The sequence below is a fragment of the Pteronotus mesoamericanus genome, unplaced genomic scaffold (assembly GCF_021234165.1).
Source record: "Pteronotus mesoamericanus isolate MK-2021 breed Mesoamerican mustached bat unplaced genomic scaffold, CSHL_Meso_final contig_94, whole genome shotgun sequence".
In the NCBI taxonomy this organism is placed as follows: domain Eukaryota; kingdom Metazoa; phylum Chordata; class Mammalia; order Chiroptera; family Mormoopidae; genus Pteronotus; species Pteronotus mesoamericanus.
The window spans coordinates 47,014,816-47,042,305 of NW_026555285.1; the positions used below are offsets into that span (position 1 = coordinate 47,014,816).

The 27,490-nt window shown below is 46.9% G+C and overlaps 1 protein-coding gene across 1 annotated transcript in view; it reads left to right on the forward strand.

Annotated features, from left to right (window-relative positions):
- The first annotated feature begins 1,040 nt into the window (after positions 1 to 1,040).
- The window catches only part of FOXO1 (forkhead box O1), an 86,731-nt gene continuing 60,281 nt past the window's right edge, over positions 1,041 to 27,490 (forward strand). Inside the window, exon 1 of the mRNA XM_054586511.1 lies at positions 1,041 to 1,830. Within this exon, the coding sequence (XP_054442486.1) occupies positions 1,183 to 1,830 (648 nt within the window). The 5' untranslated portion in view covers positions 1,041 to 1,182. The remainder of the gene's footprint in view (positions 1,831 to 27,490) is intronic.

Genomic DNA, 27,490 nt, shown 5'->3' on the forward strand with positions numbered 1-27,490 from the left:
AGGTTGCACGACTGGCCCCGGACTAGACCGAACCGCCGAGGCTCAGCTAACGGGTGCGGAGGCGGCGGGAGGTGCTCGACGCGCGGGCTGGACCGTCAGAGCCCTGGCGCCGGGGGGCGTGCGCGGCCCACGCCGGGCCGGAGGTCTTGACAAATCGCGCAGAGAGAAAACAAAAAACCAAAACAAAACCCACCGGCAGCCCCACGTTTCTTTGCAAAGAAATCGTGGGTGGAGCTCACAGCCAGGCGATTGAGCACAATTCTGCGAGGCCGTCGCCGCCCGCCCACCCAGCGCCCCCGGAGCGCGGCGCGTCCTCCCCGACCCCCGGCCGAATGCACCCGGCTCAGGGCCCGGAGAGGAGGTCGAGGTAAAGCGAGCGACTCGTTCTTGTGTTTCCCCAGTACTCGGCTTTGCTCCTCGGTAGTAAACAAAGTGTCGCCGCCGCCGCCTCCACGCTGGTTTGCCTCCTAGCAATCGAACACTGAGAGGGCGAGAGACTCACGAAACACTCGAGAATTACCAGAAAATAATAACAGATCCAAAAAGAGAGAGTGTGAAAGAGAAAAACACCCCACTACCCCCCACCAACCCACTGCCACCTCCCGGTGAAAAGCCGGCCCCCGCCCAGGCCGGCCTCCACTGGCTGCCTTGGCGGCGGTGCCGCGCGCTCATTGGCCGCTTTAGCTGTCAGTCAGGGGCGGGCCGGCGCGCGCGCCGCAGCGGGCGGGGGGTGGCGGCAGATCCCGTAAGTCGGGCGGCAGCGTAGTAGCTGCAACCTCCGCTGCCGCAGCCACATTCAACAGGCAGCAGCGCCGTGGTCGCGCCGCGGAGGAGAGCGAGCGGCTCGCGGCTCGCGGCGTCCGTCAGTCCTCCGGTCCGCGGGCCCTGTCATCGGGAGCACGGTGCCGGTGCTGCCCGGGCCCGGCGACCCTGGCCTGCTGTCCCGTCGGTGCAGCGGACCCAGAGGAGTCTAGATGTTGATGGACTCGTGAAGTTAAGTTCTGGGCTCGCGCTTCCACTTAGCCGCTTCTTCCTCCCGGTTTCCGTCCGCTTGCGGCACCGACCTCGCTCCCAATCTCGGACCGGCTCTTCGCGCGTCCCCCCCCCCCCCACCTCGGCTCCGGGTGCTGCGCTCTACCCCTTCTCGGCTCTCCCGCGGCTGGGGGAGGGGCGGGGGTCACCATGGCCGAAGCGCCCCAGGTGGTGGAGATTGACCCGGACTTCGAGCCGCTGCCGCGGCCGCGTTCGTGCACCTGGCCGCTGCCCAGGCCGGAGTTTAGCCAGTCCAACTCGGCCACCTCCAGCCCGGCGCCGTCGGGCAGCGCGGCCGCGAACCCCGATGCCGCCGCGGGCCTGCCCTCGGCGGCCGCTGTCAACGCGGACTTCATGAGCAACTTGAGCCTGCTGGAGGAGAACGGGGACTTCCAGCAGGCGCCGGGCTCCGTGGCGGCGGCCGCGGCGGCCGCGGCGGCGGTGGCGGCAGCGGCCGCGGCAGCAGCGGCTGCCACCGGGGGGCTGTGCGGGGACTTCCAGGGCCCGGAGGCGAGCTGCCTGCACTCGGCGCCGCCGCAGCCCCCGCAGCCCGGGCCGCTGTCGCAGCACCCGCCCGTGCCCCCCGCCGCTGCCGGGCCGCTCGCTGGGCAGCCGCGCAAGAGCAGCTCGTCCCGCCGCAACGCATGGGGCAACCTGTCGTATGCCGACCTCATCACCAAGGCCATCGAGAGCTCGGCGGAGAAGCGGCTCACGCTGTCGCAGATATACGAGTGGATGGTCAAGAGTGTGCCCTACTTCAAGGATAAGGGTGACAGCAACAGCTCGGCGGGCTGGAAGGTGAGTGGCCTCGGGGCGCACGGCCAGACTGGGAGAGGGGGCGCGGGGACCTCTGCCTGCGTTTGAGGTCACGGTGGGGCAGATGAGGGGCGGTGGTGCAAGTTTGCTCGTCCTGAAAGTGCAGGGCTCGCGTGCAGGGAGCGGGCGAGAACTGGCACATGCGGGTGGCGGGCTTGCCTGGGACCAGTTGGGGAACACAGGTATAAGTGGGTCCGCGCGCTCAAGTGAAAGTTGGAGTGGGATGGGGACCGAGCCCGTTTAAGGGAGTGAAAAAAGTACGCCAGGAAGTGGATATCAGAGGAGGCAGAAAAGTTCCCCAGTGAAAGGAGGGGGTCCACTGGGAGCAGTTTTCTCCCCCGCGGCCCGGGCAGATTTCTGCGGCTGCTCCTTAACCTCCAGAATCTCGGGGCTAAGGGCGGCTCCTTTCCCACTCGCGGCGCGCGACCTCCCAGCTCGGGCCGCACCGGGGAGCCGTTTCCGCCGCACTGGGCCGGTACGGGCGCGGCGAGGGGTATCGGAGCTCCGCCAGCGGGGGACAGGGCTCGCAGGTGGAGTGGATAGGCGCGAGCTTGCCCTGTGGGGGTTGGCTGCGCAATTTTTGGAGGCCGGTGTGCATTTCACTTTGTTTTGATTGTATCCGAAGTGGAATTGAGTGGAGGGAACCGGTCGCGCCAACCCCGAGGTAGCGCATCCAACACGTGCAGCGGGGTGGCCACCGCCTGCGGAGCCGTGGCGCCGGGCCGCGCAGGGCGAGCTAAAGTTCAAGTGTGACCCTCGGCGGGGGTGGAGGCGGGAGCTGACGACGGCGAGGGAGGGGCCGAGGGCGCAGGAAGCGAGCGCCTTTAAAGGGCCAGCGCGGCTTTCCGCCCGGCCCGAGGGACTGCGCGGCCGGCGCTTAGCTACGCAAGGAAGTGCCCGCACTCTTGGCCTCGCCCGTGGCCCCCAGGCCTTGAAGCCGCAGGGAGAGGCCCCCCTGGGAGACCCGGGCTGGGGACCTCTGTGTGTACCTTCTCTTTCGCTTTGCCACCTCAGTGTTACCATCGAGCGCGGAGGTACAGATCGGAGGGCCTCAGCCTGACTGACTACACGGCATAATAAAGATAATCATAATCTTTATGTGCAGCATAATCTTTAACGCGCAGTGGTTACACCAGGGTGATTCTACACATAGTCATTCCTGTGGTTATTGTGTGTCAGAAAGGTTAAGTTACTCACATTGTGTTGAAGTTCCTGGAGAAGGAAACAGGATTTTACTTTTTTTCCAAAGTGAGTTTTAGAGTAAAGTTATCACTTACAACTTAATTACTAGGTACCCATGAGACTGATCAAGTGTTTCAGAAAGGCGGAGTGCCTCCTTAGTAGGTTTATAGTTGTGAGTACGCTAAAAACAGTTTATTCTTGTATTACTTATTAATTATTGTATTACTTTCCACACGAACAACTGTAAACCTACTTTTGCCCCACCCTGCATTCTTTTAAGTCACAAAGTTGGGATTGTCTGCCCAGTCCAATTTTACTTAACATTTGAATATAACTGCTTAATTACTTGCTCATCTGTCATCCTACTTGAGCTATGATTAAAGCGTTTGCTATTTTAAAATATTTTTTTTTTTGCCATTTGAAGTACAGGGTAGACTTACACCATCCGTTTACTCTTTTACGTCTTTGGATTTGGATACAACCGATCTGTGCTTGCTGCAGTGTCTTTCTTTGAAGGTAGACCAAGGCAAAGTTTTGTTAGGATTTTAGTTTTGCCTCTCAAATGGTCTTAAGTCAGGGTATTGTCCTCCAGCTAGTAATGTAACTAAACTTTTTAGGTTTAGTGCTTAGTAAAGAAAGAGATAATAAAGCCATATCACCCCTCCCAACATTTTTATTAGGTTCTTGTTCTGATTTTTCCCCACAATGCACTTATAATTTTATTATTTTTAGAGGTTTACTTAACAGAATGAGCAGGTCTGTCAGGTGTTAGGACTCTCTGTCCAGCCTTGGAGGCGGGGCGGCGCCTCCCACCAGCCAGCGAGTGGGGCTTGGGGAGGGGGGGCAGGCCGTGCTTCTCAAGGGAGCCAGCGGTTCAAGTGCAGTCAGGAGTCGGTCGGTGCGGGCAGATAACAGCCAGTGCGTTTTCACTTTGAGTAAAAGGGTATTTTAAGAAGAAAAGAAAAAAAAAATGAGGTGTCCTAACTCATAACTAGGCTTATGGTTACAGTTTTCATAAAAATGAGTTACTTGTTCAAGTTTCACTCAGACCTGAAAGATTCTCCTGTTTTAAAGATTCATAACAGGGAGAAACTGAGTTCTAAATGGCAAATCAACCAAGACTTAACTGTTGTCGGACTGAGGAGTTGCTGCTTTGGAACACTTAAGTATTTCCTGTGATTTGCTACTGGGAATTAGGCTGAATCTTTAATTAAATATGGTTTTCTTGTGCTTTACTTCCTATGGCCTGCCTGAGAATTTGAAAGTCATTTGCATGGACAAAGTAGTTGGAAAGCTGTTAAAGAGCTCAAAAAGTGCTAGTTCCTTAAATACCGGTTTGTTTTAGGGATGTGAATTTTGTATTGGTAGGGATGGTACCTTAATTCTCTTTTATACTTGTTTTAACATTGGCTATAGCTGTCGTAAGGTTACACACTAAGTAGAAGCTAAGGCTTTTGGAAAACCCGGGATCTTTTAAACCATGAAGAGTATTTATAAATAGTGAAACTTCATTTCCATGACCTGTTTTGTTTTGTTTTGTTTTGTTTTCTCTCACATAGAAAGCTTTCTAGAGTTTGGGAAGTAGTATTGTGAGTTCTGGCGCTCGCTCTCTCTCTCTCTCTCTTTTGTAAATGGCAGTTTTGAGTTGACTCTTGTTTTTTATTTTGATATTATTTGGAACACTTAATTTAGGTTAAAGGAATGCTTCCACATATAAGACTCAACACATGTTTAAGAAAATTTAGATTGTTTATTATGAAGTAACTCAGGTACTCTATTTTGGAATGAAGTTTCTTTAATTTGGTCTGTGAACTGAGAGTGCATTTTCTTGCATTGTAAAATTCGTGTCTGTTTTGTAATTTGGGGTTTTAAGCTGCAGGTGAGTAATTTACAATAATTAGCCCGAGGTCTCATGGCAGGAAGATGGCTGCTTTCTTGCTGCACCATCGCATTCGACTTAAAGACTCCTGGTGTGGCCAGCTTCTAGTTCGTGACTGAGATAACCTTAAAGAAAACCTTTTTCACAGTTGACTGAAAATTGCAATATATGCATTTGAAGGGAGCACGAGGAAAGAGATTAAAATTGGTTAATGGGATTATACAACCAAGTACATCTTATTTGCTAAAAGCTAGAAATTGTGTAGGACTGATGTGCTCATGTCTTAGGATGAGATATTTTGTTCAGCAATTTAAAAAGAGATGCTAAGTGTAAATATCTTTGATAGTCATAAGAACTTTATGTTTTGTACTTTTTTTTTTCAATTGATTACAGAGAGTGAGGGAAAAACCCACATCAATTTGTCCTACCTGTTTCTGTATTCATTGGTTGTTGTTTGTATGTACCCTGGCCTGGAATCGAACGAACGCCTTGGCATATCAGGACAACATTCTAACCAGTTGAGCCACCTGGCCAGGGCAAGAACTTGATTTTTATTTGACCTATGTTTTTGTGTATGGCAGGAAGGGTGGCTTCTATTTTTGAATGATACTGAGCCTTTTTTTTTTTTTTTTTTTTTTAAGGATCAAACAGTTGCATATTGGAAAGAAAGTTTCGAAAGTCTTCATGTAAACTTTAAAAAAGGTTAAAGTTTGTGGAGACCTTCCTAAAATTACTGAAAGGCTGTCATGTTGGCAGCAGACACAAACGTGGCTAGATATTGCGTGCTGTACAGAGAATCCAAGTGGACATTTGAAATGAAGATGAGGGGAAATAATACCCAGTGGTTAGTTAGAATCCCCAGTTGGCTGGGAACTTTTTGACTGTCCTTGAGCTCTTCATCCAAACTCCTAAACTGCAGTCTGCATGACTTTCTAAGAGAGCAGCTGTCTGTATTTGCCTGGAATTTCTTTGGGAAGTCTGAACTATTTGTATTTTTCTGGAACACTCTGCCCTTGGAAACTACCCAGTAACCTGGCATCATGGGAATTTGCTTAGCTTTTTTTTTTTTTGGGCCTGTGTGTACTGTAACTTCAGTGCTTCCTGGAATCCTCTTGGAAAGGCAGTCTAAACTCCGTGGTGATTGGAGGGAGCAAAGGAGTTAGCAAATACATACAGCATTAGTAAGCACAGAGTGGATTCGGCCCAGCTTCCCTGCAGTTCAAGATCTGCCTTCGCCTTCCCAGGACCACCTTGCAGAGACTTACCCCAAATCGACCTCCCTTGGGCCAGATAACTACCTTTTTTCTGTGCATACAAAATGCTGGAGTTGATGTGGTATTCTTAAGTGTGAGACACAGAGGACTAGGTGAACTTGGAAAAAATGTTTATTTTGATGTCTAAGGGTTGCAAGCTTGCATTACAATGAGTATGGACTGTAAAGAAATGTACTCAAGTGTGGGAGAACTCTCTTTTTGCAGGTTTCCTGACAAGGACTAACAAAACTCATCAGTGGCGCGGAAGTCCTTGTGGTCTTCTGAGGAACACATGAAACAAGAGAATATATTTCTGTACATTGGTAATTTCATACGGTTCCACCTTCTGGAAGAGCGCTTTTTCCATTGGCATTTTGTCTTATTCCACGCCATCCACCTGTGGTTCCTCAAGCTCCCTGTGGGTTAAAGCACTCTGATACTGAGCCTTGGGTTGAGTTAGCCTTGCTACTTGGAAGACATTTGGGCTGCCTGCCTTTTTAAAGTTTCCTTTTCACCTAGCATATCGCTTTGATAGAAGCTAACGAAAATAAAAAGAAAAGCAACTTGGATGTAAAGCCAAATAAAATTGGAATGTTAAATACCTTTTCAGTTTATTATTTAGTGAATTTCAACTTTAATGCATTACTTACAGACATAAATTCAACGTGTGTCCTTTATTTCACGCCATATTCATTACCGGAAAAAAGAAGCAAACAAATAGCGAGACCGAGCTGCGTGATGAGCTTCTGTAATCCCAGATTTTGTGTTTTGCTGATCGCAAAGCTTCACTCTTGATTGTCAGTCAGTCACAAAGGCTGGCGAGGACTGCCTGAGTCTTCTCCTTTCTCATTTTCTGTTGAACACCCTCTTTGTAGAAGTATTTCCTTGTCTTGGACTCTTACATTGACTCTCCTGATCCTCACTCTTCATTCTGACTTCTCTAACTGGTTTGTTCGTGATTTTCCTTTTCCTGTGCTCAATCATGAGTAGGAGGTCTGTGCAGAAGGTATCCCGCCGTGTAATTTGAAAAATAGAGCCATTTATTGAAGAAGATAAAAGATACAAGAAACATTGTACATAGGACAATGACACCTCACTCCCCTTCAAAGTGAGGCACCCTGGGACCTCACACAGTTCTCCCATTCGTCACCAGCCGCCCTGTCTGGTTTTCCTGAATCTCATGCATGGTTGAAATCTCTTCCCTTTCAAAGGTTATTTGCGTTTTGGGAAAAGCCAGAAGTCTCAGGGCGCCACATCTGAGCTATAGGGGGACTGAGTCAGCTGGGTGATTGGGTGTTTCTCCAAAAAACTCTTCAAGAGAGATGATGCGTGAGCGGGCGGGCTGTGGTGATGAAGCTGCCAATCGCCAGGTTCTCATAGCTGTGGCCTCCTGAGTCATCTGAATAGTGAATAGTTTCTGGGAGGAATGTTCAAGCTTAATGCAAAATTTGATGCAGATTTGTTGCTCTACTTGCTCATTTTGAGTGCGACAGCCACACAGTATACACGTGGTCACTTAATGGCTCTGCTGCTCCCACTGGGTGTAGTACAGTGAGGGCATCATTGTTCACGCATGCACATTCCAGTCCACTCGCCTTGGCTGCCAGGTCACATCATTGTGGCACAACCCGTTCTCATTGTGTTAACGACGGCTGGACCTTTCCTGGACAGCCCTCGCGTACCTTGAAACCAGTTGTGTCCTTTTTCTCTGGTTCTCTTCTAGATGACTTACCCCTCTACTGTCCTGGGTCTCTAGGTACCTAAAGGCCATAAATGTCCCACTTTCATCTCCGAGTCAACGGTCTAAACCCAGGTGTAGTATATTTCCTTTCTCTCGGGTGAGGTCCCTATCCCGAGTTCCCTGATTTGGTTAATTAATGGTCTACTTAAACCTTTCCGCAGTTTTCAAACCTGGATTTTTCAAACCTGGATGTTGCCCTCAGCATTCTCTTCTTATCGGTTCAGGGTCCCCAAGCCTGTCAGCTCTTCTTCCTTAGAGTTTTCTGAGACTTTTACATCCTAGCCTCTAACCATTCTGCTAGGTCACCTCTTAATTCAGGCCTAGACCACATTTGCCCCAGGATTTGGATCCTCTGTTCTCCTGAGAATTCCCCAAATTTTGCTTAGTCTTCAAGGCTCAAGTTAGTTCCACCAACTTTTATTCTTGGCTTTTGTTTTCCTTGAGTGAATTTCTGGTAAGCTCTTAATGCACGCTTAATTTAACTTGACTGTCTGCGTGCTTTAGCATCCCAGTTATTTTGTGAATGTATGGTTGGGGAAATTTTTCTTAAAATAGGGGCCCTCTATATGGGATGCTATTTATTTATTTATTTATTCATTCTGGGCTTCCTGTTTCCTAGATGATCATAATCTTTATTATGTGAGAATAATTTTATTAATATAACTAAAGCACAGTGATTATGTTATTTTCAAGAGACGGTCAAAGCAGTGTCCTCCTAATTTGCTGAATGGTTCTTGTGTATAAGATGTACTGGATGCACTTGAATGACTGAAAAATTATTCCAGCTTGGATCCTTGAGGGAGATAGAAAGGGTTAAGTGCTTTGGAGAAAAATGGAGTTCTTCATTGGCCATTGAAGTGCGCCTTGAAAATGAGATGCTGTTCTCCCAAGATTTCATTATAAAACTTTTCATATATTCAGCAAAGTTGAAAGAGTTTTACGTTGAACACCCATATACCTACTACCTAGTTTGGCTACTGCCATTTTGTTATACTCGCTTTATTGTGCATCTGTGCATGGGTACATCCGCCTGTCTATCCTTCAGTCCATCTTATTTTTTAAATTTATTTTTGGAATGATGGCCTGGCATTTATAAAGGCATGAAAATAGGGAAAGTGTCAGTATCTCTGAGTGATGGACACATGAAATACAGAAAGTTTGAAAAGTAAGAGGAGAGTCTTGTCAGACTGACTTGGACTTTATTATGAAAGTAATATTGGTTATAAGACAATTTTTCTCTGAAATTGTGTCTTTGTTTTTATAATAGGAGAAATTACAAAAAGATTACATTTTTAGTTTTTTTAAGTGCAACTTTTTAGAAACATGCTCATTTGTAAATATAGAGGCCCAAAGAATGCAATTTAAAGCCAGCAGTATACCACATTCTTTTTAACTCTCACCTGAGGATGTGGTTTATATTAATTTTGAGAGCGAGAGCGAGCGAGAGAGAGAGCGAGAGAGAGAGCGAGAGAGAGAGCGAGAGCGAGCGAGAGAGAGAGAGAGAGAGAGAGAGAAGAAACAATGATGTGAGAGAGAAACATCAATTGGTTGCTTCCCATATGCGCCCTGACGGGGGATCGAATATGCAACCTAGCAATGTGCCTTGACCAGGGATAGAACTTGCCACCTTTTGGCTACGGGATGATGTTCTAACCAACTGCGCAACGTGGCCAAGGCATTTAAGATTTTTTTATTTTTCAATTACAGTTTACATTCAATATTATTTGGTAGTATATTGCATTTGATTTAAAACTGACATAGAATTTGGTAAGACATGGAACAGATTACATAATTGACTTAATGAATAGTAGGCATTCACAAAATATTTAGCTTTTTGCTTGATCTGTTCTTTAAAATTAACTTTTATGCCCTGGGAGCTGAGTGATTCACCGAAAGAAATATCCTTATTGAACATAATTCTTGTTTTTTTTTTTTTTGAGAAATGAAGTTAGCAATCTTAAAATATACTCAGGGAAATTGTAAGAGAAAGGCATAGCGACTTAAAAAGATGCTTTAAAATAAAAAAATTTAAAAATTTAAATATTTAAGATATTTAAAGTTTTAATATTGCATTACTTAAATATTAGTTACCCTTGATATAATAGCTCTTTATCCTCTAACTCAAGTGGAGGAATAGAGAAGATTATAATGAGATACTTCAACGGATCTAGGGGAGGTTAAATTTGGGTTGGCTAAACCCCAAATTAATGCCAAGCAGAGAGACATGATGGAATGTATTCAGAATACTTGGAGTGAGAATGAGTAGCTTATAGTGATCTAAAAGTTTTATGTAATAAAAACTATTGTGGCATATCAAAAGGCACAATACAGATTTCTTAAAACTTCTGAGCCATTTTGGAAATGACATGTGTTGACATGTAGAAAGCTATTTTACTATTCTGTTTGTACCTACAGTAGCAGTTACATTTTAGTTAAAAGTACTCTGCCTGGGGGTGGGGGCAGTGAAACCGAAGTAGACCGAACAGCCCACCACTGTAAGGTTTTATTAAATGTGTGAGTTATCTTCCACGTGTACACAATAGCTTTCTAAGCACACTTGTGTGATTGCTAATGATATCAGGGCAAATTAGGAAACCCCCTAGGAAACAATATAGAACTGGCCAATCTAATTTTTTTCCCATTATTGTCTGTGGGTTGAGTGATGTTCAGAGTTGCAGCTGGTCTTTGCTCTTCTCATTCCGTAAGTGGAGAGAGATGTAAAAACATCCTTCAACTCACTGCTCATCCCGGCTCTACTATTGCCGGGGGGCGGGGCGGGGGGCGGGGCACTTGCCCCTCTGGGAGGAGAGGCGGAAGTGGATTTGCCGGGGTCTGGGAGGGCAGGTTATTTCTGCCCAGGTAGCCTGTCCCTGCTGGCACTGAGTCGCGCGACTTCTTTAATTCTTCGGGACCGTGGATGGCACCCTTGTCTTCTCAGAGGAGCATGCCACCTCTAAAGCATGTGGCTCATGGGTCCGCAGGGCGGCACCTGTGACCCGGGGTGTGTCACCCTCAGCAAGTGCTGTCCCTCTTACACACCCCTGCAAGCCGCACGGATGCAGGGGGCCAGCATCTCTGGATCTTTGGCACCTAAAATGAAAATACTTTTCTGCTGTGATTAATTTCCCCTCCAGATGATATTTGTGTTAATTACAGCGTGGTTCTTTGTGTGGCTTAAGTCACAGAACTGATCTTCATGCTAAACCCCAGGAACCTAACCATCAAGACGCTGCCCAACTCATGTTATTAAAGCAAAACTGGGGGAGGGGTGGGATTTGATTACGCATCAGAGTTGAGGGAAAAAAACTTTTTTTTTCTGTTTTCAGCCCAGCCGGGATCATGAAGTTGTTACAGACTTACCTTTGCCCTGCTGGTGAGGGGCCTCCCCACTCCCTGGTTTGCTGACTTCAGCTGAGCGAACCTGGCAGGAAGGGGAGGGGACTGCGTGTTGTAACTGCAGTTAAAAAAAGAAAAGGCCTCAAAGAGCATGATGGTCACCCTCTGGGCCGGGCCTGGCTCCCGGCCAGGAGGAGGAAGAGGAGAGCCGGTTTGGGTTTTGCGGGGATGTAAAGATCTTGTCAGTCAGTAGCTCGAGATTTCTCCCCGAAGTTACCGGGGCCTGGAGGCACTTCATTCTTCCTCCGCGGGCCTCCCCCCACCCCACCCCACCCCAGCCCAGTTAGTTTTCCATTTTTAATCTAGGAAATTACGCAGTGCCTATCCACCACCCGCACGGGGCCCCAGGAGCCGGTGGTGGGCGGCGGTGGATGGAGGGGAGACCTGCCCTGTCTGCGCGAGAAGTACCTGCGGACGGAATGGGACAGAACAGACCGGGAGGCAGGGTCTTTATCTGCGGCTGAGGGGTTACAGTGGGGAGGGCCTTCATTTGGCGTCTGAAAAGAAGTGCATTTGGATTTCAAATCCAATTTGGGGAGATAAGTTATTGGATTACATAACTCCTAGGCTTGTAAATATTGTGCCCTTCAAAGCTTGAAAACAAGATAACCATATACATATTTGCGAATGTTCGATACAAATAAATTATCAAAATGCCTCAGACTGGTTGCTTGGAAAGCAAGGTCCAACCGAAATAGTTTGCATATGGTTTACTTAGCTAGAGACTTTTATTTTGCCAGATTCTTGAAGCAGTGACTGTCAAATGTGAATTTTATTATACTGTTTTGTCGGGAAAGGAATATTTCACAGCTGTTCTCATATAACCTTAAGTGTGGGATTGCATCAAGATAAATGCATCATGACAGGTGCATTCACTCACCACCGTTTGTACCTTAGATGATGTGGTTTCTTGTCTCTGTGAGGCTTAATTTGAGGAGTCTCTAATTTGTCACACCAGTGAGGGTCCAGTGTCAGGTTTCAGCCAGCGGTTCTGTACTCTGAGGACAGGAGAAGCCCGGCTACCTTCAGGCCAGCAGGGCATCACCTGTCTGCAGCCGGGGACCTCCGTCTCCTCCGTCTTGAAGGGCGCTGAGGGGGAGGTGGCGGAGGGGAGCTTGCAGAACTTGTAAATACCATCTGAGGTTGTTTGTGTGCTCAGCGCCAAGCTGGGCGCATTTCTCCAAACCTTTCCTGAGCCCTTTCTCTGGATGGGTAGGTATGCATGCCATCAGGAAATGTGCATGCAGTGAATGTGAAAGCTTCCTTTGGACCGTCCTATTTTTATGTAATCTATGGCTGAATTGATCTCTCTCCTTAAAAATTTAACTTTACCTTTTAGTGGCTCATTATGACATTTGCATGCATTGAATGTGGAAGATTCCTGTACCCTCATTCTCTTTTGTGACCTGTGTGTCCATGGTGGTTTCTGGAGCCATTTTAGAATTCATGAAATAGAATTCTGTAGTGCCTAGGTTTGTTTACTTACATGTAATATATAATTATTAATATATTTATATGCATTTGTGTTAACAAGTAGGCTTTGAGGATATAACACTGATTTTAAACACAGTATTTGATGGCTTTACATTTTAGATGAGGCCACCAAATGGTGGTGGTTGCTGGTGGGTTGGCCAGAACGTTTGTTCGTGTGTCTCTGTACCATGGCTCTGGTAGTGCTCATGTGTCTGTGACTTCATTAGAAACAGTTTTGTTAGGTTGTATTGTGACTGCGGTCATCAGTGTGCATTTAAAGAAACAAGAAAAGTTGGTAAATTTTTGTGCAGCCATTTTAATACTGAAGATGGAAGAAAATATGCAACATTTTCAACGTATTATGCTTTATTATTTCAAGAAAGGTTAAAATGTAAGTGAATGCAAGAAAAGTTGTGCAGTGAATGGAGAAGCTGCTGTGACTGATTGAATGTGTCAAAAGTGGTTTGCAAAGATTATTGATACAACTGACATTTTGGCCAAATAATTCTTTGCCGTGGGGTGTCTTGCGCATTGAAGATGTTGAGCAGCCGCCCTGGCCTCTACCCACTCGGCGCCGATAGCGGGAGACAGCCGACAGACTCAAAACCTCCAAATCAATAAAGTTATTGGTGAAAATGAAGAATGTGTCTTATTTTATGGAAAAAAAACTTACACGGACTTTTTGGCCAACGCAATATTTTTGTTCTCTTGTGAAGTACTTGGGAAAATTTAAAAATTAACAAGGAAATTCATTAGGGTTAAAGATTGCTGTAATTAGATGCACCTTGACGCTCTTCGCACCCTCTTTTTGGTGGGTGTTTTGCTGTGTAAGGGACGCCCCCCCAGCTCGGACGGCGTTGCTCTGTAGCAGTCCTGTCACACTGCACTCCAGTGTTCCTGGGGTGTTTCCTTAAGGTGCTTTCTGTTTCTTGAAATGCCATTTTAACACCTGTGATCATGGCTAAAGAAAGCCGGAGAAAAGTGGACTTCGGATTATAAAAATTGAAGCGTAAAAGTATGGTTGTCGCAAACCTCAGGAGTCACGCCGCCCGCACGGCCGCGCGTGAGGCCCGGCCCCTCCCCGCCCCCGGCGTCTGTCCCGGCCCCTTCACAGGGGTCCGCGGTCGTGCTCCGAATTTCTCGCTGTGGCGGCCAACTCAGGAATAAGTGTTTCCAAAGCAGTCTGTTCATTTGAGCTGAGTTTCATGCCATTTAATAAGTAGTTTGAATATTGAAGTGTGTGCCATTGAATTTTTGAGTGTGATTTCTTTATTTTCAGCCTAAGGTGGAGGATGTGGGAGATGTAGAATACAATGGAGAATTTTACATTTCTACATTGGTCCACAGAGGTCGCCCCTATTTATGCTAAGTGCTTTTTTCTCCATGAACTATGGGCTGTTGAATGGTTGAAGTTAATTTCAGAATTCATTACTTTTTGATTGTATGCCTTACAAATTGTATTTCTAAGAGAATTAAAAAAAAAAAACACATCGTGCCCTGTGATCTCACTGAACAATGTAAATGACCTTGGATTGTATCAGATGTTGAATGTATCCATGGGAAGACCCTACTTAATTTCTTTTGTGATGTGCTTGTGGAGTCATTTAATTAAAGACAAGCTGTTTGTTGATGGCTATGGCTTATAGACTAACCGTGACTTCCACCTGTGTTTATACAAAGGCCAGAAGAGAAAAGGAAAATACATTAAATCAAGGAAGTCTTGAGCTGAGATCTCTTCTGCGTCCATCCGACGAGGCAGGGCCTCCAATTAAGCCTCATTTACACTTCCCGCCCTCATTTGTGTTTCAAATAACTTTTAAAAGCAGGGAAAAGTGATTGGGGGGGGGGGGAGAAAATGAAAATTGAAAACATCCCAGAGTCAGAGGCGATGAATGCAGGGGAGGGGTTCCTTTCCTGATGGCCTTCTTTGTGGTCCTTACCCGTGAATACACCCCTGGGAGTCGAAGTGGCGACTCCCTTGCCCCCTTCATTAAGCTTATTTCTGTCTGTTTTAGGGACTCACCTAAAAAGAATGATGTTGAATTTTATTAAGTGAACTGCGTGACCTGCCTTGTGCGCGAAAAGCCCGCCAGTTTGCGTGCAGGGGGGCCCTCCCCAGGGCTGCGGGCTTGCCACCCTGGCCTGGAAGGGTTAGCCGCCACCTCCCTGAAGGACGTCACGTGATGACCTCACTGATAAGAGCTTAATGACTTGTTAGACCACATTTATTGTGCAAATGAACTTGAATGTCTCTAGGACAGCATACCTATGTAGGTGTAAAAACTTTTGAATTTCATGCCCCTTCCATTTTTTTTTTTAAAGTTACAGCTTTTGGACTTACATGTTCTTATTCTGGCTGTAAATGTGTTAATAGTATTTTTGGCCAAATATGGGGCATGACCTTTGACATCTTGCTTGGCGATGCCTGGGAATTTGACAGCCTTCAATTTAAATGGAATTCCCTTTGTTTCCTGTGATAGTGTGGGGAATACACATTTGGCAGTTTCAGCCTGAGGTGGAAGAAGACAGGAAATAAGTAGAACTGGAACACACAAAGAGGGTATTAATTACTTCTGCTGGGTGTGGTTCAGTTGGCATGCTTTTTATAGGAGTCCACCTACAGAAGTAGTCAGTGCAGAATACTAAGAAAGTGCTGTAATATTTAGTTTTGTTTTCTCTCACCTGGACTTAGTTTTTGGCCAGTTGACACTTTAGGGCCTTAGAACTGTTTTGCATGTAAGTGCACATGGTAGAGAGAACTAAACCCCGGTCCTGTCCTTTGTGACGCCTTCCCCCGTCCTACGCGTCCTCAGCACAGAAAGCTGCAAAAGAGACCACGTTTGCACTTTCTCCAGTGCGCAGGGAGAGGACCTTGCTGTTACTGACAAAAAGTTCACACGTGCGGTTGTTTTCCTCAATGTAGTCAGAACCGCTTATCAAAAATGACCCGTTTTTGAACTGCCTAATATTTGATGTAAAGTGAAATCTCGAAGCCAGATTTTTTCAGTATTTCCCTTTAAAAGTCGCAAAAGTCAACTTTTGCTTTAACAACTTCAAATAAAAAAATCATGATCCCCCCCCACCCCCGCCCATTAACAGACTTGTTTTTTTTCATTAGCTTTTTTCTGTATTCCTATTTCTAAGGCCAATACCCAGCGTAGACTAGTTAGCAATGTCGGTTGTAGCCGTATCTGTTCTGTTCTGTTCTCACTTACTCAGTGAAGAAGGCCGCATGTGGCCGTCTGAGCTTTTGAGGGTGCACATCTAAATGGCTCCTGTTAACAGGGGCAACTTGTTTTTGATCATCGTCTACACCCCTCCCTATTTTTCAACTCCTCATTTGCTTTTTCTCTTCATTTTTAGGCCTATCAGTCAAAGTATTTGATTTGAATAAAATTTTCCCACCTGTTAATATAAATTAGGTGAAAAGCCTCTTTAAAAGTCATTGCTAGTTACTGGTGCCTTCTGCTTTTATCACAACAACCTTGCGGTGTTTACTACTGCAATCCCACTTAGAAGTATCGATAAGTAGAAGATTTACTGTCTGACAAGCTGTCTGTATGGGAGTTATCTTAAAGTGTTGGTGTTCCCCCTTTATTTCCTAGTTCTTGGGTTTTGGCTTGGAAAGTTTATTTGTGTAATAGATGGTATGAAGAATAGTGGAGTCTTTGTGGAACAAATTTTAAAACTACCACTTGATACAGGAACAATTTGGAGGTTTTGAGAATCCACCACTCACACTGCTGATAGTTTATTTGTCTACTGACCCTGTGTGGTCGCCTACTATTCCTTCCCTCCCACGTTCCCAGCTTGCTTCTGGTTCTGGTTTTGGGAGCTGCATTGAACGTTTTATTTCCCCTCAGGTACATGAAGCCAATTCCCATGGTTATTCTTTCCCTAGGTAACCCGTCCAAACTGTTGTTTTTTCTTTTTATCTTAACCTGAGGTTATTCTTTTCACTGCTCTTAGAGTGGGAGGGAGAGGGGATGGCGGGGAGAGAGAAGGAAACACGGACTGGCTTCCATCTTGGACGTGCCCGATTGGGGACTGAACCCACAACCTGGGTATGTGCCCTGACCAGGAATCAGCCCTTTCGTGCGACCTTTCGGTCTTTGGGACAGAGCTCCAACCAACTGAGCCACACACGCTCAGAGCCCATTCTGACTTCTCAGTGAGACCTTCAGAGGACTTAGTTTTTTACATGTTGTCCAAACTGGGAACCCCAAAGCAAGTCTTCCGTTGTGGAGGGACAGGGGCCGGCAAGCAGCAGGGGTGGTCAGCCCCTGTCCAGGGACTGCGTGCCTCTGGGGGGGGTGGTGCTCGAGAACGCCTGTGCTGGCTTTTGGATGCTGTTGCCCTTGGACTTAGAAGAGAGGTAGACGAACTCTGGGCCAGCAAGGCCTGTGTGGGTTGTGACCAGTGTTCAGAAGACGGAGGTTCTGTGCTTCCCCGGGTACGGGAAAGCTGCAAGGCCCGTATAGAGGAGGTCAGCGAGGGGCAGAGCAGCCAGGGGAGTAGGCGAAATGGAAGCAGCTCTGTAGTCTAGCCGCGTCAGCGGAAGTCTCTAAAGATGTGTTCGTCCGCCTGTCCTGAAAGATACCTTTGCTAACGTCGGTTTGTGTTAGTAAGGAGTCAGGGAAGTGAAGGAGACGCTTTCCTGGTGTCGGGTCATCTTGCTGCACAGAGGTGAATTCCCAGTGAATGTGCCCTCCCAGGTCCACCCCACTGTGTGCTGCGTAGTTAAGCTGCATTTGACTGCAGGGAGAGAACCACGCCGCGGGGCGGGGTGGGGGGCGATCCTGGCCGTCTGGGCGTTCCTCTGGGTGTGCAGTGTCATCAGCCATGCTTCCTGAGCTGGGGCAGTGTCTTGGTACTGGTCAGTGGTGAATTTGAACTCAGCCTCCAGCCATGGTCTAGTTCAGCAAATTCTGCACCCACCCTGCTCCATCTGGGCTACATGTGGAAATTGCAGACTTCGAGATCGGTGGTGTTGGCTGACTTCACATTTTGAAGTTTTAAATTTTAATTCCTGGCTTAAAAAAATATGAGACCATGCACTAGAGTAGTCTCTATGTTAGAAAAAGGAGTGCTTTAATAAGAATGAGAGAGGGTGCTGCCGCTGTGTTTTGGGTGAATAATTCCACAGATAAATATTTTATCTGTTGATCACATGGATTTGACCCAGTCAGACCAGGCTTTTTATAGAGTTGAGATGCTAAGGAAGGCCCGTGTGCCCCTATAAACTGCTTGGGAAGCGCCTGAGCTAATGCTGAGTGTGCAACCACGCACAGCCCTCGGGACCCCGTGGATCTGACATCATGAATGTTTCTCCGGCTCCACTGGATTTGGCTCTCACCTGATCTTTGGCTTTTAATTGGTTGTCCTTTTATTCTCCCATCTTTTCTTTCCCTTAGAGTAACTTGTCCCTTTCTGTGGGAGGCAGCAAAGTTCCTACTCTTCTTGTCAGTCCACACGAAAGCTTTATCTACTTGGCTTTCCCCTTGGGGTGAGCTGAGGCGGAAGAGGATGAGTGTTCTGTCTTAATCCCAGATTTACAGGGTGTGTGTTTCCGTTTCCTTCTGTCTCAATTCCCCCACCTGTAATTTTGGTCCATGATAATTGGCCAGCCAGTGCCAGTGTCTAGAAACATTAGAGATCCTTGGTAGATGTGTGTTTTCTCACACCCCTGGGAGGACGCCCCTTCGGTCGCTGGGGTGTTCCAGAGCTGGTGTTAGGGTCATATCAGAACTATCAGGCTTCCCTGTAGCACGTGCTTTTTGTAATACCCTTGTGAGCCTAGCCCAGATCTGTAATTCGGCTGTAACTATTCAGAGTCCTGGATTCAGTCTCTAGATTGGCAACGTGACAAGTCATGTGGAGAGAAGTCACAGCACTGCTGCCCTGGCCTATCCATCTGTAAAGTGGGGTCAATGGTGCCACTGGGAAGTACTTGCAGGGCGAGTCACGGCGCTCAGAGCAGGGAGCCGTATAATTACGCTGTAATAGACCAGGTCTGTCCAGAAGGTATCCAGCCATGTTATGTGAAAAATGGAGAAGATACAAAACACGAGAAACACTGGACGTAGGACAGCGATGCCTCAGTCCCCTTTAGGGCAGGCACCTTGGGGCCTTGCACAGCTCTCCCAGACTCCATGAGTGGCCCCGTTGTATTTTCCTGTATCTCATGGATGGTCTGAAATCTCTTCTCTTTCAAACATGATTTTAGTTTTGGGAAAAGCCAGAAGTTGCAGGGCACCAGATCTCGGCTGTAGAGAGGCTGAGTAACCTGGATGATTTCATGTTTCACAAAAAAACTATACAGGAGACGTGATGCATGAGTTTGCGCATGGTAAGTGATGGAACCCCACCATGGCTGGTGGGTTTTTACTGTAGATATCAGACTCTTAACTACTTCACTTTGCTACATCAGGGAGATGATTATCCTTGGAATCTGGGGGAAAAAACACAGAGGACTTTATATTGTGAGCCCTGGCGCATGCGACTCAGTGGGTTCAGTGCCAGCCAACCAACCGAAATGTCGCTGGTTCGATTCCCGGTCAGGGCATGTGTCTGGGTTGCTGGCCATGTCCCCTCTTGGAGATCACTGATGTTTCTCCCCTCTCTTCCTTCCTCCCTTCCCTTCTCTTCTCTCTAAAAATAACTGTAAAAAATCATAAAAATAATTTAAGTTGGAAATACAAAAGTAAAATAAAATTAGTAGGTAGATAATCAGTTAATTAACAGAATCTAAACAATTAATGCACGTACTGATAAGATAGAGGCTTGGCTGGCTCATCCAGCTAGTTGACCAGACCCTTAAAGATGAAAAAATACTTTGGTAGAGAGTCTCTGGGTTAGCGGATTTTCTTGTCTTCTGAGGAGGAACATATTTGTGGTGGTGATGAGTAAGCAGTTGGGAGGAGCTGACTAGAGACCCATCATGGCTCAGAGCGCGGCAGAAAAGAGGTGCCCCATGTTTTCCTCGCCAGATAAATGGGTGGGCTTTGTTCGTCCAAACTCTGGGCTCTGTCACCCTCCACAGACTGCTTGGGAGGAGGAAGAGTAATGCTTCCATGGGGAGATGGACTCAGCCTGTTGATGCTCTAGGGTTGTCAAACAGAAAGAATACTGGCCCCCTTTGGACAGAAAAGAGTTTGTTGGTGAGCTTCAGCATCAAGACGGCTGCTGAGCCCTTATTTAAGGATGAGGATGAGGTCACATTCTTCAGCTGTCATCCAAACTGTATGAGTGCCGGTCAGTCTTCTTACCACTTGGACGTGTCTCGGCTGCATGGATTGGAAACCGAGGCCAAGGGAGGCTGTGCGGCCTGCGCCAGGGCGTCCTTCCCGCCAGGCGTCCGTTGGCCCGGTCCCTCAGCGCTTCCCTGGCTCTGAAGGAAGCATGGGTCGGGGGGAGGGGTGGGCCCAAGGTGGCGTAGCTCCGGCTTCAGAGGCAGGCGCAGCTGGGCTTCGGGTCTTGCTTGCTTCCAAATACCCTTCATCCTCCCTGTCTTTGAAAAGTCATGGTAGCCCGCAGCGACCCTTGCCGCTGCCTCCCGTACGTTGCTCGTGTGAGGCGGTGGCACACTTGGTTCTTCCCAAACGAGGAGCTCCTGATAGGATTTGTGCCGTTTTAGCGTGGGGCTATGGAGAAGGTTATTAATACTTGTTTGATGAAAGCAGTGGACTCTCCGCCTTCCTGAGCGGAGGGCCCCTCGGGGTAGCAGTGCTCAGGGCCTGGGGTGCTGTCACTAAGGCCCCCGAGCTTGTGGCGCTTAGCCGGCCTCTGCACAGGTTAACGTGAAGTGCAGCTTTTGCCATCTGTACAATTAGAGTGATCCTTCCAGGAGTGCTGTCAGGGCCGAGAGGTTGGGGTCTGCCCCATGAGGGGGCCAAGCTTCCCGTCTCCCCTGTCCTCGGTCCGTTATCTGCAGAGAGTTTTAAGTGTGAAGGGAGAAAGGAAAAAATTCTAAGTGTTTTCACATTCTTCCTGTGCAGAACAGTAGGCCGGTGGTTCTCTCCTGGGGAGGGTGGGCTTTGCCCCCAGCGACATAATCTGGGAAACATTTTTGTTTGTCAAAATTTGGGGGGTGGTGTTGCCACCGGCATCTAGAGGGGAGGCCAGGGTTGTGGCTGAACATGCAGGACAGCCCCCCCAGCAAAGAATGACTGGTCTCATATGTCAGTCAGTCCTGCGGAGGCTGCGTGACCTTGTGCTGTGCAAAATGATCCTCTATGTTTTCCTTTAAAAAGGGAAAAAAAATTAAATCTTGATTAAAATTAAAATTTCTTGATTTGTTATCTACTGAATGGCTTCAACACCTACAGAAACTCCTTATGCTTCCCGGGCTGAACCTGCGGGGAATGTAGAGCTGACTTCCATTCTTCCCATCGCTGTCATAAGAGGGCATGAGTCTGCCGCCTTCAGAAACCCCGGGCCTGGACCCCGGCCCAGGCCCAGCCCCAGCCCCTCCCTGTGCCAACACCTTTACGAGGCAGCATTTAGGTAGGCCCTACTCCTGTTGTGCTTCCTCCCAATTTACTGGCATCTCAGCCTTTCCTTGGATTTCTTGCAGGGGCTACACTTTCTCATGGAACTTCTCCCAGATTTGCCCCTTGCTTCCTGTCTTTCCCCGGACTGGTTGTTCTTTGGGGCAGAACTCTTCTCCTCTCTTCTCTGGCCCCTGGTAACACAAAAGTCTAGTACTTCAGATACTGGGCATGAAACAGACATTTGGAAAATAACACATTAAGAAAAAAAGATTTTATTTATTTTTAGAGAGAGGGGAAGGGAGGGAGAAAATATAGGGAGAGAAACATCAATGTGCAAGAGATATGTCAGTGGGTTGCCCCTTGCATTTTCCCAGCTGGGGACCTGGCCCACAACCCAGGCATGTGCCCTGACTGGGAATCGAACCAGTGAGCTTTCATTTTGTGGGCCAGCACGCAATCCACTGAGCCACAGCAACCAGGGCGACATTTTTCTTGATGAGGATGTAAAAACAATTTGTTTCATATTATGTCTTCCTTATGTCTCTTTAATATTCCCCTGTAAATGACGATGACATTCATGTTCTTAAATGACAAAGTTAATAGTTGCTGAGGAATTAAGTGTCGTCGGGTGGTTAAGAGCTTTGGTTTTACTGGTAGCATTGCAGTGGTCGAATTCTGCCTGTTGTACTTAGCAACCTTGTCACTTGGGTGCTTGACCTCACTGTGCTGTAAAAAAGTTTAAATAATAATTCTCTTATAAGCTGTAAGAAATCAGTAAAACATGCAATGTTCTAGGGCAGTGTTTGGCACGGAGGAAGTGTTTTATAAATGGCAGCTATTACTTCTTCAGTCTAGAATGGAGTAGATAAAAGGCAGAAGATGGGAGACGGACGTATATTGAGCGGGTGAAGATTTGACGGCTAGGAAGCCTCCGGTCAGGAATGAGATCCCAGCTTGGGCCTGGGGTACGGTTTCCCGCCCGCCTCAGCAGCCACTGTTCCCCGCCGCTGCCGCCACGAGAAGGGCCGCCAGCTGTGGCGTTGGGAGTCTTGACGTCTGATTTTTGAATCTAAGCTGCCTTCGCTCATGAGTGACACTGCTCCCTGTGCCTGTGTCCTCGTCTGCCAACTGGGGCAGTGGTGGTGGAGGCGGCTGTGAGAGCTCTGTGAGTTAGTGACACCTGTCGAGGGCCGGAAGGACAGTTCCTGGCACGTGGTGCTCAAGAAGTACATTGTGTATAATGACCATCATTTATTTAGTTTATACTTGCTGCCAAACACTGTGCTCGGCCAGGCTTGTTTAAATGTGGCTTCATTCTCACAGCGACCTCTGAAGGTAAGTATTGTCATCAGGAGGCCCAGAGCTGGGAGGACTTGCCCAGGAATGTGTAGCTCGTTGAGGCTGTCTTCGGTGGCAGGGGTTTAACTGCCTCCGTGGCTTTTTCCAAAGATGGGCACTCTGTGGACCGTGCGAGGCGGATGCGGCTTCCCAGGCACGGGCAGTGGTTCCCCCAGGGCATCGCAATGGCCAGAACCGCGCTCAGGCCCTGGGTGTGGCCGAGGTCGGCCCCGGAGGAGGGTCACCTTTGTCAGAGGGCTTGCTGGTGGCCGCAGGCCCTTCCTGCAGACCAATGGCCCTGCCTGGTTGTAGAGGGCGGCGGGTGTTGAAGGGGACGCGTCTCGTTTAAAGTGTTGCCTGGACATGACACCTTCTAAATTCTCATTTGGACACAGATATTCTGCCAGGATGGTTGTGCAGGTATTTTCATTACAGCCTTCACAGGGTGTTTGTTCACGGATTAGAAACCGCAAACATTTCAATAGTGTTTCACAAGCGGATTGTGAAGCTGAGTAAAAACAAAACCGACCATGCGATGCGTTTTTTCTTTTTAAATGGCCTCGGCGGTGTCTGAAATGCCTTCTTGTCCCATGGATCGCGTATTAAACTGCACGTTAAGTCTCGAGACGTTGCCTTGTGTTTTAAAGGACTTTTGATTAGAAACACGATGAACATTTTTCCTACATATAAAAGAACTTGTAATGGTTTTGTGAAGCTGCAGATACTTAGTAGCTTACAGAAATTTTTTACCATCTTGAATTCACTACTCATTTATCTTCTTTTTTTCTAGGAGGAATCGAGAAAACAGAGTTTTTTAGAACCAGTATTTTTCTAAACTTTTCTTTTGTAAGCATTTCTGATATCTAATAACTCATTTCAGGCAGATAGAACAATGCCAGGTACCCCTTAAGATAAGGGGCATTTAATTGATCATGACTCATAAATGTTATGAGATAGGTTTAGAGGCCTAGATTTTAGTGAATGATGCTACATCAATGGTGAGTTTGTAGCATTTTTTTAAAAAAAGAAATGAAGACCAAAGCCATTTTTCTTTTTAATATACTTAGAGTGATTTAAATGACATGTTTTCCCCTGCAGCTTCTTAGGTTTCTATGGTCAGTTTATTGAACATGGGACTGCTCATTTGTTGACGTCTAAGTATAGCAAGAGAATTATATGTGCTTCTGTGTGGTGGAATAGACAGGAAACAGTTAATTGCTGAGTCTTCTCCTGCAAACTAGTCCAACACAAAGCAAGTCTTTGTGGTGTCATTGGGAAAACTCTAAGGAGACTTTGCCACTGGCATTTTTGTTAGAAAAGTGAAGCTTTTTTAAATTTAACTGTTAACTCACATAGCTATGGAATATCAAGCATTTAGTATCCTATCACATACCGATTTATCACCTGGGCAAACAGTTTGATATCAGGCCCTAGATTGTAAAGGAAACTTCTCACAATTACATTTCTGACCTTAATAGTGAGTGTTTCACTTGATACAACACTTTGACCCCGAGTGTTTAGTATAATACGTACATCAGGCATGACTACTGACGTGTACATGGGCTAGTGTCTCCACGGAGGCTGCGGGGGAACGTTCGGTTCCTGTAATTGATTACAAGGTGAGTTGTGAATTCTTTCCTCTACCATTCAGAGAGTTACTGTGACTAAGGTATCTTCTAGGCACGGAATGGATAGACATCCGTATTCATACTTTTTTCATAATAGCTTTATTGAGATATAATTCATATACCAATTAATCCATTTATTTATTTCTTAAGTCCTCACCCAAGGATATGCTTATCAATTTTGAGAGAGAGAGAGAGAGAGAGATCAGTTGCCTCCTGTATGGTCCCCGACTAGAGACTGAACCTACAACCTAGGTATGTGCCCTGACCAGGAATCAAACCTGCAGTCTTTGATGTACGTTTGGTGTACGGGACGATGCTCCACTCAACTGAGCCACCCAGCCAGGGCTCAATTAACCCATTTAAAGAATGCAATTCCGTGGTTTTTAGTATGTCCACAGAATTGTGCAACCGTCACCACAATCGATTTTAGACCATTTTCATCACTCCCCAAAAGAAAACTGTAACTCTTGCCAGTCACTTCTCATTGCCCTTTTCCTTCCAGCCCTAGGCCACTACCTATTCTTCTACTTTCCGTCTTGGTGGATTCGCCTGTTCTGGGCATTTCCTCTTAATGGAATCCTATGATATGCAGTATCTGTGACCGGCTTTCACTGAGCATAGCGTTTTCAAGCTTCGTCCATATTGTAGAATGAGGCAGTACTTATTCCTGTTTGTTGCCAAATGGTGTCCCATTGTATGGATATACTACATTTTACCCATTTGTCCAAATGTCACTGATAGACATTTGGGTTGTTTCCACTTTTGGACTCTTATGAATAATATTGCTAAGATCATTCACGTACAGTTTGTATGTGTGTATAAGTGTATACATATTTTTCATTTCTCTTGGCTAGCGGTGAAATTGCTGGGTCATATGATAACTCCATGTTTAATATTTTGAGGACCTGCCAGACTGTTTTCTAAAGTGGCCACTGCATTTCTTATTCCTACCAGGAGGGTGTGAGGATTCTAGTTTCTCCATATCTTTGATAACGTTTGTTGCTCTCTGTTTCATTTTAGCAGCCTAGTGGTTATGAAGTGGTATCCCATTGTGGTTTTCTTGTCCAGTTCTCTGATAGTTGATGCTGTTGAGCAATCTTTTTATATGCTTACTGGCATTTGCCATTTGTGTATATTTGAAGAAGTGACTTTTGAGATCTTTTATCCAGTGTTTAATTGTGTTGTTTATGTTTTTATTGTTGAGCTATAAGAGCTCTTTATATGTTCTAGGCATGCATCCCTTATCAGATACGTGATTTGCAAATAACTTCTCTCACATTCTGTGGGTTGTCTTTTCACTCTCTGGTGTGTTTTTTTTTTTTAATTTCTTTTTTTAAGTTGTGGTAAAATACACACAGAGTTGCCATCCTAACCGTTTTTAAGTGCACAGTTGAGTGGCATTAAGTGCTGTCACCATCCCTGTCCAGTCTCTTTCCTGCGTGTGCAACTGAAGTGCAGCCGTGGCTCCTCGTACCTCCTACCGCCGTCCGTCCCTGGCGGCCATGATGCTGCTTTCTGTCTCTGAGTCTGGCTGTTTCTAGGTACCTCTCCAGCGGAGTCCCGCAGCACTTGCCCTCTCGTGACGGGCGTATTTCCCTTCGCACAACAGCTTCAAGTAGATACAGCGTATAACAGAATTTTCTTCCTTTTTAAGGCTGAGTAATATTCTGCTATTTGTATATACTGCATTTTGTTTATTTGTCAAATAAACAAAGTAAGGGACAGTTGAGTTGCTTCCAGTGTTTGGCTACTGTGTGCAGTGACAGACATTGGTATAGAAATGGTGGTGGTTTTCCTTGTGGTATAAAAGTTGGCCATTTTGATGAAACCCAGTCTACCTGTTCTTCCTTTTGTTGCTTGTGCTTTTGGTGTCACGTCTAAGAAAATACTGCCTGATCCAAGGTCACCAAGATTTACACTCAGGTTTTCTTCTGAGAGTTTAATGGCATTTGTTCTTACGCGTAGGTCGTTGGTCTTTTTGAGCTACTTTCAGCCAGCAGTGTGAGGTCACCTCCATAGTCTGTGGAATGGCGGTTCCAAACTTACCCTCCAGGGGCGAGGCCTGCACGGCCTTGCTGCAGAGCTGGGGCCTCACGTCTTCCTCAGGAAGCCCCCGCCCTTCCACAGGACCCCAAGCCCAGCTTCTCTGGGCCCCACAGGGTTGAGGACTCTGGAGCATTCTCTTCGATTCTGTGTTCATTGTAGTGGCTTCTTTCGTTTTCACTTACCCTCATGGGCAATCCCCCTGTGCCTCTGTAAGCCCCTTTGGGAATCAGGGGTCACACCGGGGGGCATTGCCTCTTCTGGTCTCCTCCAACCGCATCCACAGAGTGGCGCCAGGAGGTTCGCCTTGTGCCTGAAGGCCCCTTCCCTTCCGTGTCAGAAATTTAAAAGAATGAAACAAGGAAAATGGCAGTGTTGTTGCCAAAGCATGTAGGCTTCACAGTATTTTGAGGGGAAAATTTTTACACCCTTTTGTTGTTTGCCACACCGGTCATTAAGTAGCAAGCCTTTCCTGGTTTTCCCAGTGTTGACAAACAATTTTTGCTTTTTGGTAGAAGCAAAAACCACAACAGCGTAGGCTTTCTGAAGGACTCCCCCGGCAGGCAGGTTTTCTCTGTAGCCGGCGGCTCTCGGGGTCCCCCTTCCCCTGCTGCTTCAGGGGATGGCACTTGAACTCCCAGAATAAATACCTTGCATTTTGGTAGGTGTGGGGTTCCTGGGTTAGCTCATTACATTTTAAACCGCCTTCCCTTATTTTTTGGAGGTAGAAGGTAGAAGATATTAACCATGTTTTTTAAAAAGTGGTGACTATTATTTAATATGTTAAAAATACTAACAGTGATGTAACTAAAAGTTCTTATCACACCCTGTGTTAATGGGCTTGAGCACTTAGCTTGAGAAAAGCATACACCCGGCTACTTGTACCTTCTGGAGCCTTCTTGACCACTAGTCCCCATCTGCCTTCTAGGTCCTCTGGGTTGAGAGTGATGTACACTCGCTCCCCAGCACCCACAATCCTGTCTCTGTAGCTTCCTCTCGAAGAAGCCAGCGCTCCCGCAGGGGCCACCGGGAGCCGGATGCCCCAGGGAAGCTGGGCCGCCCTGTGGTCTCTGCCCAGGTTTTAGCGAAGGCCCACAACCAGCTCTGTGAAAGGGGGCCCTTGCGACACTTACAGGATGTGAAGGAAGGGCGGGCAGCTCAGAACCAGGTTCTGGGGCACGCAAGGCTGCCCTGTGAGGATGAGGCCGTTACACTGG